Genomic DNA, 22,038 nt, shown 5'->3' with positions numbered 1-22,038 from the left:
ACTTTGAATTGAGGTTTGCTCCCTCTTGAAAAAAATAAAATTGCAACGCATGCTTGATATTTGACTTTAAAAGTTAAAATTATTTGGATTTAATCTGTAGAATTGAAATCAATTAAACCTATTTTATTTCTAGCGGTTTGTTTAAATAAAGCATATGGCAGAAAGACAAACGAAACGTAAATGGCTCAGAGATAAAGGAAAAAGACTCGAACGTACTGATTTTCAACATAAAAAGTCGCATCTTTCTAGTACAATTTCCTCCATGATGGTGCGACTATATGGAACTGATCCAGCAATAGTTAACTATGATCAAGCACGGAACCAACTTGTAACACAGAATTATGTTACTTCAAAATACTCGAGTTATAAAGTTATAAGAATAAACTTCTCCAGGCATCGGTGTTCTTGGGTCTACCTGAGGAATTGCAAATTATGATCTTTTCATTTCTGCCTCATTCAGATATCAGTACGATGGCAGCAACCTGTAAATCTATTGCTGAGTTTGTTAGTAGAAACTTTGTCCTAAGTTTAATCCTTCCTATATCTCCTCATAACCTCAGAAAACTTGATGGAAGATATGTTCTATCTCTCAAGTCAACCTACAATATCATGATCCTGCAGAAATACAAAAAGGGCGAATATCTCAAGAACTTGGAAAGTGTTCGACTGGAACGACTTCAAAAACTTGTTTTTGTCTTATATAAATTAAAATGCAGCATTGAAGATCGTTCTCCTTACAAGGAGATAGTGTTCCTTCCACCCTTATACAAAGACATCCTAAACGAATACCTATCCAAGTCAAAAGAACTGATCCATCTTCAATCTTCATGTTGCAATATATATAATAGATAGATCTAAGGAAACGTTTGACATGATCGATGTTATTGCTACGACACTGCCACACCTAACTAAAGTTATTCTACAGGCAACTGATACTCCTGGCAATGTCCCATTTGTTAACTTTGATAATGAAAATACTTTCGAATACCTCCTTCATATAAGTCACTGGTATTGAATGTTTTACTGGGAAGGCTTTTGAAAAACACCACTATAAGGTCTCTAGAAATTATAGGTTTAGACATGTGTCACACCTGGGACAGGGACTACGCAGGTCAATATTTACATGCACATGTATATCCTCTTGAAATTTACTCCCGCAATCTTCGACACCTCAGAATTGTACAAGATGCGTTTTGTTACATCAGCAAGATTGTATGTCCAGAACTGCCGGAGTTCAAATATGTTGATTTTGGTGCAGAAGATTTGGAATGTCTTGTCCTTCACAAGATGTTTAAAATAGAATTTGATAATTGTGTTGATTTACGGTCGATGGTTTACAGTTGTTCAAAACTAGAGCGGATTAATGAAATTGATATCAAAGCAGTCAGGAGTCGTTTGTTGAATCAATATTGTTACGACGAGTGGATTGATTATTTTATGGAAATCTGCCCCTGTAAAACAGCTGATGATGAAGATGACGAATATGAGTCCTAACACAATAAAACTTGTTATACATTTTTAACTGATACCACTGTCGTGCATGCGCTTATATAAAGGTAAAATATTTTTCTTATTTTCTAGCATGATGCATGAATTAAAATCGTTTTCAATGTATAATTATTTGCTTTTGTCTCATTAGGAACCGGCTCGAAATGTATTGCCAATCCTTGATTACCAATTATTTTGTTACCTGATAATACCATAAAAAGGTTTAAAAGTTTAAAAACTGATTTGTTATCCAAATTCCAAATTGTTTTCATTTAATGCTATTCTTTTTAAATTTTTGTTATATATAAAAGATTACATTCTCATAGGTTTATGAAGGTATTAAATCAAGATAGCTGATTGCACTGTACTCAATTCAAACCAATACATGTCATAATGGGAAAAGACAAGAGGAACAGAAAAATGAAGCACCATGCAAAGGTGGGAGAGTGGGTAAGATTTGAAAATAGGCTTGAACGTCTCGTTGACATAAGGGAAGAATTCATAAAGCAACATCAGGTCACTCCCAAAGATCTGACTTATGAAACTAAACATCACCAAACTGCATACTATTCTGGTGTACCTGAAGAGATAATGATGATGATTTTTGAATATTTGTCCTATTCGGATATTGTAACCATGTCAACAACATGTCGAACCATGGCCGAGCTTGTATACAGAAACTTTCTACCTTCAATTGTGCTTCCTCTTTCACCTTGCAATCTCACAAAACTTGGCAGGAGACGTATCTTGTCTCTGATATCTACTTTCAACATCATGATCCTCGATCAGTGCAGAAATGGTGAATATTTAGCAAACGTTAAAGAATTGAATCTCAGTAAACTACAGAAACTTGTTTTTGTTTTGTTTGAGTACAGCCCCGAGCACATATACCCTTATGTTCATATTCTTCCACCTCTATATAAAGATATCTTGAGCTATTATCTGTCCCAATCAAAACTGCTGACTCATCTTCATATTTCAATAGATAGATCTAGAAAAACGTTTGACATAATAGACATTATCGCTGACTCCTTGCCTTGTCTTTATAAGATTGTTCTTCAAGCAACTAATGACACAGATAATGCCTTTTGCAGCCCCATCGAGTGCCAAATTTCCGAGGAAATGAGAGAAGAATCCAGGCTGTTAGAGAGTGACAAATCTTGCTTTACATTTAACAATTTGCTAGTGAGGCTACTCAAAAGCACATCCATACGATCTCTTGAAATCATTAATCTGAAATTATATCAGAGATGGGAAAAGCGAAATCTATGTAATTACATTAATATTGAATCAGCTAGCCTGCGATATCTTAGAATTGAACAAGATGGTTTCGGTAAAATTCTTGATATGGACTGTCCACAACTTCTGGAATTCAAGCATTTGGACCTGAATATTGGCAGGGAATTCACCTGTCTTTTACACGAAACCGAAGATGTGTTTGTCGGAGCTGGAGGTTACAATGTAATTCTACAGTGGTGTCCCGTTATCGAGCGTATCAACAGCATTGATGTAGCTTCACTACGGAATGGATTTTATGACAGAAAGGAATACGAGTTTAGGGATATCGACGAATCTTGGGGGGATTTACTTAAGAAAGTCTGTCCTTGTGAACCTAATTCAGAATCAGAATAAAAAGATACGTTAATAGGGTGACACTATAATAATATTGTGCATGATTCAGTATACTAATACGTAACTTACTTTGTATTATTACTTAGCATTATAAGAGTGACTTAACTAGTACTAAATACATTATAATAAGACGTTAAACTGTTCATACCATTAAACTTAATATCCTAGTGGCAACGAGAGAGTATTATAGTTACAGATTTGTTCAGAATTTATTGCCATACAAAATGAAGTCTCCATATCAAATTGTAGCGATACTTAAAAGCAACGTGTTCATTGTGTTTTAATTATACTGAGCCTTTAAGTACGAAACTGGAAATTTGAGCTGGTAATAATTCATTTTTATTTAGATTGGTCGAAATGATTTGTTATTTGATAGATTATTTTAAATTCCATACTGTTGGGAATGTTTAATTTTATTCTATTTTTCCAGATTTACACCCATTCATACAGATCAATGCGAATAAATTTTGACTTTTAGGGGCGTTCATATATTACATTAATCAGCCGAGGTGGGAATGGGGTTTCCAAATGATTAAGCTAGTATAATTTTGACACAGTAGCTATGTGTAAAACTGATTACGGAGGGGGAGGGGGGTTAAAAATTGGCCATATAGTGATTACGTAATATTATGTGAACGGTCCCTTACCAGAAAAAATCAAGGCAACTTAATCCTTTTGATATTTCTTAACAAGTATCTTGTAATCAACAATAGATAGTGTTATTCTGTGGTGTTTATGTAACTATGAGTACTATATACGTCTATATTAGTATAATAATTATAAAAGGATTCTATTTTGATTTCATATAATGTACTTTTTAACATGTTTAACTCAATATCACTTTTGTTTTTAAAACTTTTTTATGAAAAATGAGATTATGAAATATTATTTTTGATTATCATAGGTCTACTGTAAGTACATTATTTTTCCTATTTCAGCTTTTTTCATAACTATGTTTATAATACCATTTCTAATAACATGATATAAGCCGATAATGTTTTATATTATTACAATCACGGAATTCGGTTAATTCTAATTTTTGATACCTTAAACCGCTATTTGTCAATTTATGAGCCTATGTTATAAAGAAAATTTGGTACACACTATTTTCCATGCATTCATTCGTTTCATTCTGACTCTTCAGTCTATGTCTCCTTATTAGTTTATTATTCTAATTATAATTTTATTCTTTAGCATACCATATTTCATCTTATGATCTTCAGATGATGAAGATGAAGAAGATTAGCTCTAAAAGAATAAAACTTCTTATAACTTTTGTCTTTTTAACTAATACCATTTTTTTGCATGCACTAACATAAAATTAAATATTTTTCGAGCACGATGCATGAATTCAAATTATTTTATTTATGTTTAATTATTTGTTTTTGTCTCATTAGGAACCGGCTCAAAATGTATTGCCAATCCTTGATTACCAATTATTTTGTTCGACCTGATAGTAGTATAGTAAGGGGTCGTTCACATAATATTACGTAATCACGTTTTGGACAATTTTTAACCCCCATCCCCCAATCAGGATAGCTGATTGCACTGTACTAAATTCACCAATACATGCCATAATGGGAAAAGACAAGAAGAAGAGAGAAATTAAGCACCATGCAAAGGTGGGAGATTGGGTAAGATTTGAAAAGAGGCTTGAACGTCTCGTTGACATAAGGGAAGAATTCATAAAGCAACATCAGGTCACTCCCAAAGATCTGACTTATGAAACTAAACATCACCAAACTGCATACTATTCTGGTGTACCTGAAGAGGTAATGATGATGATTTTTGAATATTTGTCCTATTCGGATATTGTAACCATGTCAATAACATGTCGAACCATGGCTGAGTTTGTATACAGGAACTTTCTACCTTCAATTGTGCTCCCTCTTTCACCTTGCAATCTCGCAAAACTTGGCAGGAGACGTATCTTGTCTCTGGTATCTACTTTCAACATCATGATCCTCGATAAGTGCAGAAATGGTGAATATCTAGCAAATATCAAAGAATTGAATCTCAGTAAACTACAGAAACTCGTTTTTGTTTTGTTTGAGTACAGCCCGAGCACATATACCCTTATGTTCATATTCTTCCACCTCTATATAAAGATATCTTGAGCTATTATCTGTCCCAATCAAAACTGCTGACTCATCTTCATATTTCGATAGATAGATCTAGAAAAACGTTTGACATAATAGACATTATCGCTGATTCCTTGCCTTGTCTTTACAAAGTTATTCTTCATAACACTGATATTCACTTTTTCAAGCCCATCGAGTGCCCAGTTACCGAGGAAATCAGAGAGTGTGACGAATCTTTTTTTACATATAACAATTTGCTAGCGAGGCTACTCAAAAACACATCCATACGATCTCTCGAAATCATTAATCTGAAATTACTTCAACAGAAATGGTTAAGACAATAATTATGTATATTATTATATTAAAATTGAATCAGTTAGCCTGCAATATCTTAGAATTGAACAGGATTCTTTTGGTCGAATTCTTCATATTGACTGTCCACAACTTCTGGAATTCAAGCAGATGAACCTTAATTTTGGTCCTTTACGCGGGGTAGTCACCTGTTTTTTACATGAATCTGAAGATGTGTTTGTCGGAGGCTACAACGATAACATTCTGCAGTGGTGTCCTCTTATCGAGTGTATCAACAGCATTGATGTAGCTTCACTACGGAAAGGATTTTATGACAGAAAGGAACACGAGTTTAGAGATATCAAGGACTCTTGGGGAGATTTACTTAAAGAAGTCTGTCCTTGCAAACGTGAATCAGAATCTGGAGATTAAAAAGACAGGTAAATATGGTGACACTATGGGTCCATGATTCAGTGTACCAATACGTTACTTAGTATTAGAAGAGTGACTTAGTACTAAATACAATATTATGATTATAAGTTCAACTGCTCATAATCTAATAACCTGGATAACAGACAGGATTGTTCTACAGATTTCTACAGATTTCTACAGAATTTTTAAAGGTCAGCATAGCGATACCAAGAAGCAACTTGTCCATTTTCTTTTAATTAAGCTGAGAATTTGTGGCTGGCAATAATTCATTTTTATTTAAATCGTTCAAAATAAGTTTGTTTAATCTTTTAATGAATATGATATTAAGTAATTTAAAATTCCATAATGTTTAGTTGGGAATATTACATTAGTAGTTGGGAATATTACATTAGTAGATTTATTTTGTTTTTCCAGATTTACATTCATTTACAAAGATCGATACTCAATTCAAATAAATGTTGATGGTTACATAAACAAAATCATGTGAACTTAGTCCTTTTGATATTCCTTTAAGATGCATGAATTTAAATAATTTTAAATGTATATTTATTTGTTTTTGCCTCATAACGAAACAGCTTTAAATGCCAATCCTTGAAATTACAATTATTTTGTTTGACTCAACATAAAAATAGTATAACATGTCAATAGTAAACTGATTTGTTATCAAAATTGTTTTTAGCTACGTAATGTTATTGTTTTTATATTTTTGTAATAATAATATAATATTATAAGAAATGAAATAAAATGTTCACAGTTCTATGAAGGTATAAAATCAGGATATAGCTAATTGTACTGTACTTTTAATTCACACTGTAAAATCGATGCATATTTTAAGGATCACATAATTTCTGGACTGTCAATTAAAATAAATCTTGAAATGAGCCGAAATGAGTCCAACTGAAATCACATGCTTGATTCGTGAAAGTGAATTACAAATATATATTTTAATAGTTAGACAAAGATACTGATCGTCTAAATCTATGGGGAAAGAGAAGAAAAAACGAGGTGTTCGACGACCAGCTGGCCCAAAAGAATGGTCCAGAGCTCACGGAAAGCGACTTGAGCGAACTGCAGTGACACATAAAATGGTTCAAATCAGTGCCTTCAGTGGGTCGACCTTTTACAAGTTGCCGAACCGTGACTATGATGCTGAGATAGTTGACTATGATCAAATGCGGGATCAGCTCGTATCACAGGATTCTGTTACTTCAAAGTATAGAAGTTATAAGAACAAACATCACCAAACATCAGCTTTTATTAGTCTACCCGAGGAATTGATTATGATCATATTTTCATTTCTGCCTCATTCTGATATCAGTACAATGGCTGTAACCTGTAAATCTATTGCTGAGTTTGTTAGTAGAAACTTTGTCCTAAGTTTAATCCTTCCTCTTTGTCCTCATAACCTCAGAAAACTTGATGGAAGATATGTTCTATCTCTCAAGTCAACCTACAATATCATGATCCTGCAGAAATATAAAAAGGGCGAATATATCAAAAACTTAGAAAGGGTTCGCCTTACACGGCTTCAGAAACTCGTTTTTGTGTTATATGAGTACAGCAGCGAAAATCTTTTTCCTTATGACCACATTCTTCCACCCCTATACAAAGACATTCTAAGCAAATACTTATCCAAGTCAAAAGAACTGACCCATCTTCATGTTGCCATAGATAGATCTAAAGAGACGTTTGATATGATCAATGTTATTGCTACGACTCTGCCACACCTAACTAAAGTTGTTCTTCAGGCAACTAATACTCCTAACAACGTCCCATATCCTATTGAATGTGAAACTACACAAGAAATCAAGGATTATGCACGAGACCTCCAAATGAGTCATTTATCTAACTCATTGACATTGAATGAGTTGCTGAGGAGGCTGTTACAAAACACTGCTATAAGGTCTCTAGAGATTCTTGGGCTATATCTTGCTCAGAACTGGGATGGTCGCTTGGCAGTTGGGGAGTTTTACCCTCTTGAAATTTGCTCCGACAACTTGCAAAAATTAAGAATTGAACAGGATGCGCTTTGTTTCATTGACAATTTAGAATGTCCTGAACTTATAGAGTTCAGGTATGTTGATTACGGCGCAGAAAATTTCCAGGTTTTGGAGTGTCTTATACACCACCAGATATTTGATGGAGGATTCAAAACAATGCTATGTTATAGTTGTCCTAAACTAGAGCGCATCAACAACATTGATCTTAAATCTCTGAGAAGTCGACTGGACTGTTCAGTGGACGATCCTTTTATTCAATGGTATCATCTATTAAAGAGCATTTGTCACTGTGAGCCTGATGATGAAGATATTATGGAAGAGCTGCAAAGAGAAGAGCAATAACTTAGGGAGGCATGAGATTGGAATTTTGTAAATCACATAAACTTATTTGAATTGTCAGCCGATATTGGATAATCTAGGGACTTGTCATCAAAGGGATAATCACGTTTATTCATTTTTTCTAATTTGACTTTTAATCTATGCTGGAGCACACTCAATCCCAATATTTGTTTTATTATGACATTAAGTTTAAAATGAAGAATGTTGATTTTATAACGTTTTGAAATTATTTCGTTATGTTCGTTTTTACTCGAAGTCTTTTTTGAGAGCTGTGAAATATATTTTTTTACTTTAGAAGTCTTGTCTGAGAGTAATAGATATAAATTTAGATACAAAATATTTGTGGAATTTTTCCGTATTTTTCGTACTTAACTTCTTAAAATTGTACAGCGTTTTTGAAAGGACGAAATAAAACGTAAATTTCAACTCTGTCTTATCACCAGCTAGGTATCATGTAAAATGGGAGAACACGAATTCGGTTAGTTTGTAGACCAAATAATTGCGTCAGCACAGAACTAGATGCTGGATACAAGATAATATCCAGTAAAATGATAAGGTATCTTCCTCGTCATACATACAATGTTTTGAGACGTTACCTTACCTCTCAGCATTCCTTAGAGGTCCCAAAACCTGTGGAGAACAGAGCGGTTAACAATAAACCTCTTTATGGTATGTGTTAACTGTTAAGTGAACAAGTTTCTTCTTCAACTCATTCCATAATATTTTGTTGTTTCATTCTGGATGAGGCCAACGACAGTCATCTTAACACTCAAAAATATATCAAGAGTTGCACCTGATTTCATTCTCATGCTTATAACTTCTTTCAGACACTCTGGTTGTTAGATCTCCAGCCAATACAGATATTGAGGATATTTTGAACAAGAAGCAGCAGATTTCTGTAAACGGTATAGTGCTAGCACTTCTAATTTCGTTCAAAATTTAATCGCTCAATCATCTTTACATCACCACTATTCGACATGTCTGATTTCGATGGTTGTGTAACAAATTTTCATACTTTTACTCCTAGATGAAGTGAATTGTGGTCTTTTCGGGCTTGATAGGACAGATCTTGAAGATCATTTTACTTTAGTTACCAGTAAATGTGACGATTTACTCCATCAGGTATAGGATTTCATATCTTTTTACTTTTTTGTTTAATGCCATTTTATAATTATTCTTTTATGATAAATTGTTCAACTTCTGAATCTATCTCAGTCAGTTACCCCTAGCAACACCTATTAAAACCTAGTAGAATTAGGTAAGCCATAGTTACAGTAACACTAATTAACACCTAGTAACACTTATTAATACCTAGTAACACCTACTATGTTTTAAGAAGGGCATCAATAACTGCCCTTGCTGACATAATAACAAAAAAACGGCTGCGTTGGTTTGGACATGTCAGTAGAATGCCTGAAGATCGGTTGCCCAACTTTTTACTTGAATGGAAACCCAAGCATGGGAAGAGATCAAGAGGCAGGCCTAGGAAGAGCTTAAATGATGTATTCATTGAGGATGCTAAGCAGAGATTGGATCGTAATGGACTCACGATTGATTGTATGAGAAGATTAGCTGCAGACCGAAAGGGATGGAGAAATGTTACCCGCCGAAGTTGTATAATACAAAGTAATGACGCAGTCGACGCAGACTAATCCTTTTGGATGGAGATCTCGCCATGTAACATGTATGTATGTAACACCTACTAACACCCACCCCACTGCAGTTAGAAACTAGCAGTACAGATGAAACACTAGAACTGGCAGATGACCTGGTGAGAAACATTGTCTCTGTTGGTGACATGGCGCTCTTCTTAGCACAATCTACCAGGTTTCCTACCTTTCTTTAGAAATTTGTGTCCCTGGTACATAATTGAAATCTAGTTTTAACATTTCGTTAAATACCTTTTATTTAATCAGCTTTATTTAGGCACCTTTATTAAGAGGTGTACCAAATATGACTACATCTGCAAAGCTAGTGCTAATCCAGTGTATCTCTTATTAATGTTAAATGCTACTCAGCGATAAGAGAGACGAAGGTCGTGAACTACTGAAACAAGCTGAAGTATACATGAACAAGTTGAATAACAGTTCTGTTATCTTCTCAGCTCTTAAACGACTGGTGGAAGACACGGAAACTTGGGAACAGGTTAATCTTTAGCTACTGTCTAGTTTTAGCTTAGTTGAATCCTTTTTTTTCATCTGGGTTGGCCAGCATGGTCACAATCATGCAGCTCACTTAATCAAGGCAGTAAGGTAGTACGTTTTGTGAAAGGTCGGGGTGAGATGTGCCGAGAGCGGGAATTGAACCCAGGACCTCCCGATAACCAATCAGGTGCTATAACTATGTAGCTGTCTCGCCTTGATTGCTTTGTAGTATTTTAACTACTGCTTTTATTAGTTTGAGTTAAAGTTAGATGCTGTAATTTCGAAGTTTGTAACACTAAATATAAATTAGGTTCTACTTAACATGAAGCTTCCGGTTAAGTCTCAATTATTCCTCAAGATGGAGGGTGAATCCCGGAGAGCAGTGTTGATGTTGTTGGTGGACTGTAAAAATAACGGCTCTGACCAGATACCTGAGAAACACACTGAAATACAGACCCTTATAAAACAGGTGAATATATTCACATAATATGTGAATCTTAAATAAAACTAAACCACATATATATTATGTGGTTTAGTTTTTAGTTTTGTTGGGTTTTTATTTAAAGTTATGAAACTAAATTTGAGTTAGAATATAAAGTATTTGAGGTTATAAAGGAATGAATATTAATTTTCTATAACTGATGCAGATGATCAGTTAGATATTGTTAACTATTAATGTTATTATATTGTTAGGTAGGAAAAGAGGGAATATCGTTTGTTAAGGAGACAGTTGTTCCAGTCAGAATTCCAATAGAGGAATGTCATGATTCTCTTCTCAGTTTACCAGAACAGGTACGTCCGGTATGTGTTAAGTCATTTTACCTGTCTTTGAAACTGTGCTGAAACAGTTGCAGGAGAGTGGGAAAGGACTAAAGCGAAAATATGAGTAATGATAATTTTTTGCAAACAGAATCTTTTTAAATCATTTGTTAAATCGTCTTCAGCTAGGAATGATACAAAGACTTCAAAGCTTTAAAACAACAAATATTTCAATTCATCATTAATTATCTAATTGATTAATAAACAGGACAATAAGATAGTACTATCGGATTGGGCAGACGAGAGCACCTCTGATGCGATCAGAGAGCATGCATGGAGAAACTACTACAAACACGACCCCAAAAAAGAGGCTTTATTACACAACCTGCTGAAAAAACGACACAAACTGGCCCAAGCTACAGGTAGGTTTCAGCTTGTTGGTCAGCCAATTTCAGTTGTGATGCATGTTCAAACTATGTCTGTTGGTTTATAGTCGACCTAAACGCTAAAGATACTTGTCCCCTTACTCCTGTCGGCTATCCAGACTCTAGTTTGTGTGATACAATACCAAGCAAGTGTTCATTCAAATTTTAAACTAGTTACACCGCTACAAATCTATCACATTTATTGAGAAACGATGAGATATTTTAATGTTGCTACGGGCTGGCAAATCCACATTCCGATAGTTTCAATGCATCCTAATATAACTCAAATTACAAATTACAGGTTACAATAACTATGCGGAGAGGGTACTACAGGGCAGTATGGCGGGTTCTCCTGCTGTTGTGAAAGAGTTCATTGAAGAAACACACGAGCAGATCAGACCAGCCGCCAGGGACGAGATGTATGAAATGGAAAAGATCAAGGTATTTTCCATTTTACCAGCCTTACAATGTATATCAAGCTGTATCATCCATTCAAAAGCTCAGAGTATAGAAATCAATGACAAGAAAAAACTATTCTTACTCTGTTTAACCTCATTGTTTAACGTCAGTTTAACCTCATTTAACTTCCCGTTATTTCAGTACATGCAAAGCAGTCACTTCTACAACAAAGGATACCACGCGGTCAGTGAAGTGGTGGTCAGTCCGTGGGACACAGGATACATAGCAGAGGACTACAGGAAGCTGTATATCAAGGAGGAGTCCAGGATAATTGTGCCACACTTGGCGGACTTTCTGTCCGTGGGATCAGTAGTGGAGCAGATCGGAGTGGTAAGTGTGGTTTTGTTATGTTAATTGTCATGAAGTAAGTTACAGTAAGTTATGGTGTAGAGTACAAGTCATGTATAATGCAACTATCTTTATTCCCCGTGCTTTAGATGTTGAATTATATGGAAATCAGTCCCTATGCTGAGTCTAACTCAATCTCTACCAAAACGGTGAGATTGGTAATTTTTTCATGACCATCCCATGGTCATCTATAAGAGTTAAGCGAAATGAAGATACATAGAGGCCTCAAGACGATGAGTATTCATTTTCGTCCACTGTACGTTACTTTGTTACTTTATTTATGCACTAATCGTTTCAGTGGATGGAAGATACATTTGGTGTGACGCTAGTCGCGGAGCAGCCTATTAAAGGTGAACTTTGGCATTCTGACGTCATCAAACTAGCTGTCGAACACGAAAAGGAGGGACTCTCGGTGAGTACCTCCATTTACATGGCTTAAATCGCTTTTTTCGGCATAGCTGTTTGTAACACATGGTTGGCTGTCATTGTTACGACGCGCGGTAAACTGTCATTGCTTTTATTGTGGCGCGAATTGGAAGTATTGTGCACTTTTTTCATTGATGGCATTTGAGAAATAGTACCATTACGCGCGCGTGTAGATCTGATTGTCATGTTATTTTTTACAACCCTCATTTTTCATCATTGGAGCGAATCGACTCAAGTTATGTAGTAGACTAGATGTATCATGAATCGGAGTTCATCAGGATCCTTGAGTATGATGAAGCTGTATATGATGATATCTTTGATGTTAAGGAATTGGCTTCTTGGCATTTGGAAAGAAATAAGAAATAATCCGAACTAAATGGAACTTGCGTTCTTAACTTAATGATATCATGAAATATTTGAGGTACCAATAATAGTATAATAGTACCATTTTGGCCATTTATATTGATTTCTAAACTCTTAACAATTTTCAAAGCACTTTGCCTGATTTCAGCGATTTATAAACCAGGTTTTCGCAATTTTTCTAATGACTCCGTGGCGCAACGGTAGCGCGTCTGACTCCAGATCAGAAGGTTGCGTGTTCAAATCACGTCGGGGTCAGTGTTCTTTTGTCCCCAATTCCTCTGTCTTCCATAACTATTTAACCTAATAACCAGTTTAGATTCAGGCGAACTTTTAAAATCTCAACAGGTGCATTAATTACTTCGGTTAAAGTATTCGAAGATAAGACTATCTCTACCTGATTAATTATTAATTTGACGTCTAATCATCTAGGTTACATTTCATAACGTTTCATGACTCCGTGGCGCAACGGTAGCGCGTCTGACTCCAGATCAGAAGGTTGCGTGTTCAAATCACGTCGGGGTCACTGATCTTTTTGTCCACAATTCCCTTTAAAGTCTCCAATTTTACTTATTCTAATCAAATGGTCAACGGCTTAAATTCAGCTAAAGATTTTAGATCGTAACAACAGCAAAAGCCCAGAGCCCTCATTCCTCCGATTTGGATATTTATTCACATCACGACGCCTTAGCCTGAAAAAGATCAACACACTACCTACATTTCATTGTAACATTTCAGGCCTTTCATCGATATGACTCCGTGGCGCAACGGTAGCGCGTCTGACTCCAGATCAGAAGGTTGCGTGTTCAAATCACGTCGGGGTCACAGTTATTTTTGTTTCCGACTCTCCATTTCTTCATGCAATCGTTTGCCTAAGAATTATTACGCGCAGTCACTGAATCAATCACATTTATTCGATGCGATTGGATTTTCAATGACAAAATGATCAACCACAACATTTCAGGATTGCTGTATCTGGATTTCTACACGTCAGACAAGAAGAGATCCCCACCCTGTAATCACGTGATCCGGTCACGTACAAACAAGCAGCTTCCTATCAGCGTTGTCGAGTGTAATTACACGCTGGGTAATGGGTACAGACCTCCCCACCTTAACGTCAGCACTTTTGAGAAACTGTTCAGGGAATTGGGATCTGCTATTCATATCATGCTTGGTTGGTGGAGTTATTTGTTATGCTTGAAACCCAAAAATCCCGTACTTAGGTCACACTTTATGTTTGCTGGAACTAAATTTGGTGAATCAATAGTAAGCAATAGTTTCTATATCGTTGTTCAAAAATGAACGACTAGAATTAAGATTAAAAATTATTTGAATTGTAAAATGTGCAGGTCGAAACAAGCATCATCAGACAAGTGCAAGTTGTTTGTCCCCGGACATGAAGCTGATATCTGGTTATCTACATCAGAATCTAGCACAGAGCCCCACGGTTCTCAATCATATCATGAAACATCATACTAGAACCGGTGAGTGTTAATTTATTCCAACTTTTATTGTTTCTAACTTTTATTATTTCTAACTTTTATTATTTCTAACTTTTATTATTTCTAACTTTTATTATTTCTAACTTTTATTATTTCTAACTTTATTATTCTAACTTTATTATTTCTAACTTTTATTATTTCTAACTTTTATTATTTCTAATAATTTTTTAATTTCGTATTAATAATATACATTTCAAAACAGTATTAAGTTACCACATGGAAAACCTCCCAGGCGTGCTACCCAGAGTAAACCCGGTATCAGTACAAGCAATAACTAACGCTCAGCTAGTATTCCGTGCCCACGAGGTTGAACAGCAACTGGCCATGTCTGCAGTGGATCTTAGTCTGCACACTGATTTCCCTTTCTCGGACGGTTAGATTTCATCTGATGACTTTCGTTAACAGATATTTTTCAGTTTTACACTTTTAATGACGTATCACTAGGTTATGAATCTCAGGTATTGGTTAATTCTTTAATTATATCTCTAATTTTATCCTTCTTGAATTTCAGGTTCAGTAATAATTATTTCTCATTGAAGCACTGCTATTTCTCATGAAAATTGCTGAACTAGTTACCAGGATCACGTAGCTGGTGTAGCAGTGTAGCTACTAATCCCTCCGTTTTCAGGACGAAGCAGTACAGATGTGTACTCATGGAACTGTGAAAAGTACACGCATTTACCCTACATAGAGGACACTGCGCCCCATCTCCGCTCACACCAGCTGTACACACAGGTTGGTAGTTCACAGAATACAGCACATGGTATTCTGTATAATAGACTACATTGCACCATCCTCGTATACCTGAGACATTCTTCCAGCTACAGTTAGTTTGTTGGACAGTGCCGGAATATATCTGATGTTTGGCGCAACGGTAGCACGGTAGTACGGTAGCACGGTAGCACGGTAGCACGGTAGCACGGTAGCACGGTAGCACGGTAGCACGGTAGCACGGACTCCAGATCAGATGCTTGTTCGAATCGCGGCGGGATCATCGACATTTTCGCCCTCATTTCCAATGCAGGCTCATAGTCAAACCAATCGCTCCAAGTGTGATCACCGGCTTGAATTAAAGCAACTTTTATTAAGCTATTAACAAAAGAATGTGTTCTAATCTTCTCCAAAGTCAAATTCAAATATAAAATGACACCTGGGCCTAAATTTACTTAACTAATTATAATGTTAACCATTCTCATTTGTTTATGACTCCGTGGCGCAACGGTAGCGCGTCTGACTCCAGATCAGAAGGTTGCGTGTTCAAATCACGTCGGGGTCATTATAACTTTTGTATATATGTCAACTCAATTGTTTATGAGTTCATGCGAAAGTACAACAGAATTGTTCTTGCTCTTTAAACTTGATAGCCATTGCCGTCTTTCCGTATGAAAGATACATAACAATATGATCATTTCCATTCTACACTTAACAAAATTTTTAAAAACGGCTTAAATGTAAAAAGGGTAAGATGACGGCATCGATGAATTATGGATGAATGATCTTTATGATTCTTATTAAATGCAATTCTGCATTTTTACACATGGTAGTTGAGAGAAGTTAGGGCATCCGTCAGGCCTCTCAGTTACAAAACTTAAAAACTAAACAAGTTTTACATTTAAACGTTCGATAAATTAAGATGCAAACAAATTACAATAACACAAATAAGATAGATGATTTTCTTAGAAATAAAACGGTCGTACCACAACAAGCTGACTCAATTATTCTGACCAATTCCAATTTTTACACAAAAAGATACTAAAAAGGTTGAATATAATATGATCTCAATTACCGAGTCATCCGTTTTTAACATCTAATCAACGGTCGTAATATAAGACACAAATTTCTACATAGACAGAAGTATTTATGTATATTCTGGTAACAAATATGATTTACAGATAAGTTCTCCTATTTAAATTTCTGTGCACCTCGTATTCATATACTTTTCTGTTCAAATTCTACAGAAATCGATGTTGTCCTGGAGTTCGTTTATAAAAAAGTTACAGGATGCCGGTGGATCCATCTGTTCAGCCGGTTGTTCTTATTACCGGTCAGTAATTACACTCATTCTGCCTGCTTGTTATCGTTAGCAGCCTGTTGAGTGGTTCACGAACCCTAGTTCGACGCGCACCGTAGTTCGAAAGGGGTGATTTCTGGTGAACGTTGATTTTTGAACTAGAATGCGTGAATCTGAGCACCGCCGACCCAATTTATAACTTAAAAAATTCGGAATTTTCCAAAGTCCTGAGGAACAAAGCTTAAGGACAGCCCTTCCAGTTTTTGGATTCCATTAATGTAAGTAAGGGCGGACTATCCTCTCCAGTTGATTATTGTAGAACTCCTGGCGGGTCGCTTACTTGGTATTATAGCGCTGAATAACCGTTACTCTTCCTTTCTTGATTCTGTCTCAAAGACCAAAGTACGTGTCATCATCAGAACTTGACTCGTTTCTCTTGGATCACTTTGGGAGACGTTAGGCTTAAACATTGGCTGCTACCGGATTCTCCACAATTAAAATTGCCGACATCTCGGCTTGTTTAGCTAAGTATTGAGATCTGTCATGACGCCATTTCAAATAAGTTATGAGAGCTATGTAGATTAGCAGCAAAAAAGTGAGGGGTACAAAAATTGATAAAGCAATCACTTCAACTGTGCCAATACTCCAGGGTTCTGAGTATCTTGTGGTTCGTGATCTTGATGGGCTTGCTTTAACATGGCCCCTGGCCTTGTCCATGAGTGTTATTGTCATAAGAGTTGCTGCCCGCACTGATTGTGCAGTTATCCTCATTCTACACTCGACTACTCGACTAAACAGCTGGATATCCTGATCAGTTCCTCCGAGGTTGGTATTTTTTAGACAACTTCCCTATTCCTTGCAAAAGCAAAAGTGTTATTATTAAAATAAAATAAGTTAACAGCAAACAAAGTTTGAACGACTATCAAGAAACGTTAGAAGTTACCGTAGAAACACACAGAAGTGAAAGCAAGCTCTTCGTTACATCAAAAATGTGTAAATTAAACAATAGAAATTTTTAAGCAAGTTATGATCAACACTTGCTGTTCCTGGCATCTGAGGAACGTAAAGAAAGAGGGCGCTCGTATTATAAACGGAGTCACTAACACGGGCTATAAAGACTTTTGAATAACCTGGTTACATAGATCGGATTATATGTGACGTAATAGCGTTTCTCATTCGCAGATTTATGACTTTTTATGTTCGATCGGCTTTGATTCAATTTTCTTATATTCTGTCTCTAGGCCTATCAGAGTGTCAGGGCCTGTTTAGCACAAGTCTAATTGTTAGAGCCGGTATACTAGTGTCACCGACAGCAAGTAAAAATGTCATAACAATTGTTCTCGGTTCAATATTGTTACGTTGACGACATTAATCACGGATCACGCTGCATGACCGATCATCCTAGAAAAGGCCAAAGCAATTTATAATATTGATCCAGGCAATTGTTGCCATGCTACCACGACAACAAACATCATCTATTTATAAGTATTATATCAGAGTATCAATATCTAGCAAACATATTTAATCTGACGATATGTAAATGTAATGGACAAAATTAAAGATAATTAATACGGAATTCGGGTCCTTACACACAGTCCACACTACATCACGGAGCATGTAAACATATCACAAGTTGTGGCCTTGGAATAAATAACTTTAAAGGGTCTGTTGCGGAAACAGAACAGAATCCATTATATTCCCAAGCGGTAGTGGAACTAAGATAGAAATCATGACGCACGGACTAATCTCCCACCTCTAAGTTGACTAATTGACTTGTCACAATTTTCAAAATCCCACGTTTGTTAAACACATATAACTCCAATCCCACATGCTTACTACTTAACCTGCAATAAAATTGTACATATCTTATAAATAAAGTAACCAGCCTGAAAGGGGTTGTTTTAAACATAATATGTATAATAAGTGATATGAAATGTCAATTAAGCAGGAACTTTAAAAATACATGTGTAAATCGTCTTCAGGTTCACCCTCAATCGTCTTCAGGTTCACCCTAAAATCTAAATCGTCTTCAGGTTCACCATAAATCGTCTTCAAGTTCACCCTAAATCGTCTTCAAGTTCACCATAAATCGTCTTCAAGTTCACCCTAAATCGTCTTCAGGTTCACCCTAAGCCAACTTTTTTCCCAGGGAGGACAAGTTTACTCGCACCTTTGGTGTAAAGCGATAGCTAACATCCTACACAAGGAACTCTTTGTCATAGACCCCTTCTCCAGACACGCTGGCGAGTACTTCAGGGAGCATTTCCTTCAACACGGGGCTGGCAAGCGCCCCAGGGAAATGGTAGAGTATCTCACTGGTGAGTGGCGTGTTTCTTTTACACTGTTTTTTCTTATATTTTAAGCTTTCTGCTCCCTGAAATCTATAAAATACAAGTGGGATGTCTCACTTCAACTATCAACACTAGATGGATGTTCAGTACGGTGGTGAAGCAGACGTTCCTGCAGACCACAATGTTTGATGCGGGGAGCTAAGACTTAGAGGGAATTTCTTTGTCGAAAGTTGACTCCTTTACACCGATAAGGTTCGAGTTACTAATTTATCTTGTTCCAGGAACTAAGTTGACAGCAGATAGGCTGGCGAATGCTCTCGTAGCTCCGATAGAGCATGCTTCCAAAGTTGCTGCAGGATTCAAGGTCTTCGGAGACGGAATGGGAGGTGAGTTGTGCTGCTGCTGGACCTTACCAATAAATATCAAATTGCAGTTACGTATTACGGGGTAGTCTAAAATTATATTACTTATTACAGTGCACCCAACTCACCCTCCCAATAAAACCCAGTACCCACCCTCCCCACTAAAACCCACCCTCCTCGGCTAAAACCCACCCTCCCCACTAAAACCCACCCTCCCCACTAAAACCCACCCTCCCCACTAAAACCCACCCTCCCCACTAAAACCCACCCTCTTCGGCTAAAACCCACCTTCCTCGGCTAAAACCAACCCTTCCCACTAAAACCCACCCTCCTCGGCTAAAACTCACCCTCCCCGGCTAAAACCCACCCTCCCCGGCTAAAACCCACCCTCCCCACTAAAACCCACCCTCCTCGGCTAAAGCCCACCCTCCTCGGCTAAAACCCACCCTCCCCACTAAAACCCACCCTCCCCGGCTAAAACCCACCCTCCCCACTAAAACCCACCCTCCCCGGCTAAAACCCACCCTTCCCACTAAAACCCACCCTCCTCGGCTAAAGCCCACCCTCCTCGGCTAAAACCCACCCTCCCCACTAAAACCCACCCTCCCCGGCTAAAACCCACCCTCCTCGGCTAAAATCCACCCTCCTCGGCTAAAACCCACCCTCCCCACTAAAACCCACCCTCCTCGGCTAAAATCCACCCTCCTCGGCTAAAACCCACCCTCCCCACTAAAACCCACCCTCCTCAGCTAAAGCCCACCCTCCTCGGCTTAAACCCACCCTCCCCACTAAAACCCACCCTCCTCGGCTAAAGCCCACCCTTCTCGGCTAAAACCAACCCTCCCCACTAAAACCCACCCTCCTCGGCTAAAGCCCACCCTCCTCGGCTAAAGCCCACCCTCCTCGGCTAAAACCCACCCTCCCCACTAAAGCCCACCCTCCCCGCTAAAACCCACCCTCCCCACTAAAACCCACCCTCCCCGCTAAAACCCACCCTCCTCGGCTAAAACCCACCCTCCCCACTAAAACCCACCCTCCCCGCTAAAACCCACCCTTCCCGCTAAAACCCACCCTCCCCACTAAAACCCACCCTCCCCGCTAAAATCCACCCTCCCCACTAAAACCCACCCTCCTCACTAAAACCCACCCTTCCCAGGAAAACAATGGTGGCACCGTGACGTGTCCGGCTCCCCAGACTCAGCCCTCTTTTCCCGTCTCTCCTCCACTCACCCTCACTTAGTGGGCCCTGAGGGTAACCTCAAGGTTCCACCACCCTTCGACCGAGAAGGAATGGTGAGGTTGAGGGAGCAGACCGGTAGGGTGGCAGTAGAGGATGAGACCGGTAAGGTTAATCAGCAGATAGCAGACAGCTAGGAAGTAATTATACCTTATTTGGAGAAGAAGGCTGGTCATGGTCACGCCATATTTGGTTAACTGACTTCGGGACTGATTTGAAAGATTTGTTCAAGTTCCTTTATTACAATTTTTAAACGAAACGAATTGTGTGTTGTTGAAACTTATTACAAGTCTTAGCCCTTAGGTTATATTAACATCAGGCTGTTGACGTTTCATTCACCCGGTTTTGATAAGCGCAGTTTTATACTTTCAAGGTTTTTCATGTAACTTATTTTGTAATTTATTAACCCATTCAAAAATACCGAGAAACTTCTTATTGAGTCGGTTGTATTATTTATAGCGTCAAAAGCTAGCGATTGAGCTGCTTGGCCCGATCATAATCTGGTATTTTGCCAGATTATTATTATACTATCAATATTGGCACAGTGACTTTTTAACAACACACCTCTGTGTATTGGTTTACATATGGTATACCTGTAAATTATATATGTAATATGCGCGTATGCAATCCATTAATACATCTTTAAAATAGATAGTTATAGTTTGAAATTGCATAATGAGTCGTAACGTGTAGTCGAGTCTTCTGTATTTCCATTTTATTTGCTCCAAATATTCACCATATATCCACTATATATCCACTATAATACACATGCTGTAGACTACAAGGATCAGTGGTGGCCGGTTCAGAGACTATTCAATCATCTAATCGTTGTACTACATATCGCTCGTTTAGTTTTACTTAGCCTTCCCATACGCTTATTTGGTCATATAATTTCTCTTAAGCTCTTGTTTGTAACTTGCATTCTTTTACCGGTCTGATTTGTTCAGTTCCATGTTGGATATCAGTTGTGAGAGAGCTAATTTTGTGTAATATTCATTAGAGATTTTGAATGTGTAACTCCCTTTATATTATATCGGAACAAAGACGTATTCCATATATTATACCCTGCGGTATATGTTCCTCTAAATTGTAAGGAAACTAACCAAGCTCCCAATAAACTAGCTGATTTGTAAGGAAACTAACCAAGCTCCCAATAAACTAGCTGATTTGTAAGGAAACTAACCAAGCTCCCAATAAACTAGCTGATTTGTAAGGAAACTAACCAAGCTCCCAATAAACTAGCTGATTTGTAAGGAAACTAACCAAGCTCCCAATAAACTAGCTGATTTGTAAGGAAACTAACCAAGCTCCCAATAAACTAGCTGATTTGTAAGGAAACTAACCAAGCTCCCAATAAACTAGCTGATTTGTAAGGAAACTGACCAAGCTCCCAATAAACTAGCTGATTTGTAAGGAAACTAACCAAGCTCCCAATAAACTAGCTGATTTGT

At 37.3% G+C, this 22,038-nt stretch overlaps 1 protein-coding gene and 4 non-coding genes across 5 annotated transcripts; all 5 read left to right on the top strand.

The window, feature by feature from the left end:
• Nucleotides 1-8,704: 8,704 nt before the first annotated feature.
• LOC134814409 (mitochondrial intermediate peptidase-like) lies at nucleotides 8,705-21,511 on the top strand. The gene is made up of 18 exons (XM_063822503.1): nucleotides 8,705-8,932; nucleotides 9,091-9,168; nucleotides 9,291-9,385; nucleotides 9,987-10,090; nucleotides 10,282-10,408; nucleotides 10,766-10,876; nucleotides 11,101-11,199; nucleotides 11,435-11,588; nucleotides 11,893-12,032; nucleotides 12,192-12,380; nucleotides 12,697-12,804; nucleotides 14,142-14,358; nucleotides 14,534-14,668; nucleotides 14,919-15,059; nucleotides 15,315-15,421; nucleotides 18,847-19,015; nucleotides 19,270-19,374; nucleotides 20,507-21,511. The coding sequence occupies exons 1-18, from the start codon at nucleotides 8,812-8,814 to the stop codon at nucleotides 20,722-20,724; spliced, it is 2,418 nt and encodes an 805-aa protein (XP_063678573.1). The 5' UTR covers nucleotides 8,705-8,811; the 3' UTR covers nucleotides 20,725-21,511.
• Nucleotides 13,371-13,442, top strand: Trnaw-cca (transfer RNA tryptophan (anticodon CCA)). Its single transcript has one exon. It is a non-coding gene; the product is annotated as a tRNA-Trp (tRNA).
• Nucleotides 13,639-13,710, top strand: Trnaw-cca (transfer RNA tryptophan (anticodon CCA)). Its single transcript has one exon. It is a non-coding gene; the product is annotated as a tRNA-Trp (tRNA).
• On the top strand, nucleotides 13,938-14,009 carry Trnaw-cca (transfer RNA tryptophan (anticodon CCA)). Its single transcript has one exon. It is a non-coding gene; the product is annotated as a tRNA-Trp (tRNA).
• Nucleotides 15,891-15,962, top strand: Trnaw-cca (transfer RNA tryptophan (anticodon CCA)). The gene has a single exon. It is a non-coding gene; the product is annotated as a tRNA-Trp (tRNA).
• Nucleotides 21,512-22,038: the final 527 nt, after the last annotated feature.

The sequence above is a fragment of the Bolinopsis microptera genome, chromosome 4 (assembly GCF_026151205.1).
Source record: "Bolinopsis microptera isolate Bmic1 chromosome 4, MBARI_Bmic_1.0, whole genome shotgun sequence".
Taxonomy (NCBI): Eukaryota; Metazoa; Ctenophora; class Tentaculata; order Lobata; family Bolinopsidae; genus Bolinopsis; species Bolinopsis microptera.
This window is presented reverse-complemented; position numbering and strand designations above follow the sequence as displayed.

Excerpts from the sequence above, each read along its gene's own strand:
- LOC134814409 (XM_063822503.1), top strand. The coding sequence starts at position 8,812 with ATGATAAGGTATCTTCCTCGTCATACATACAATGTTTTGAGACGTTAC. Across the intron at positions 11,589-11,892 it reads CAAACTGGCCCAAGCTACAG|GTTACAATAACTATGCGGAG; the intron begins GTAGGTTTCAGC and ends TACAAATTACAG. Across the intron at positions 14,669-14,918 it reads GAAACATCATACTAGAACCG|GCGTGCTACCCAGAGTAAAC; the intron begins GTGAGTGTTAAT and ends AAAACCTCCCAG.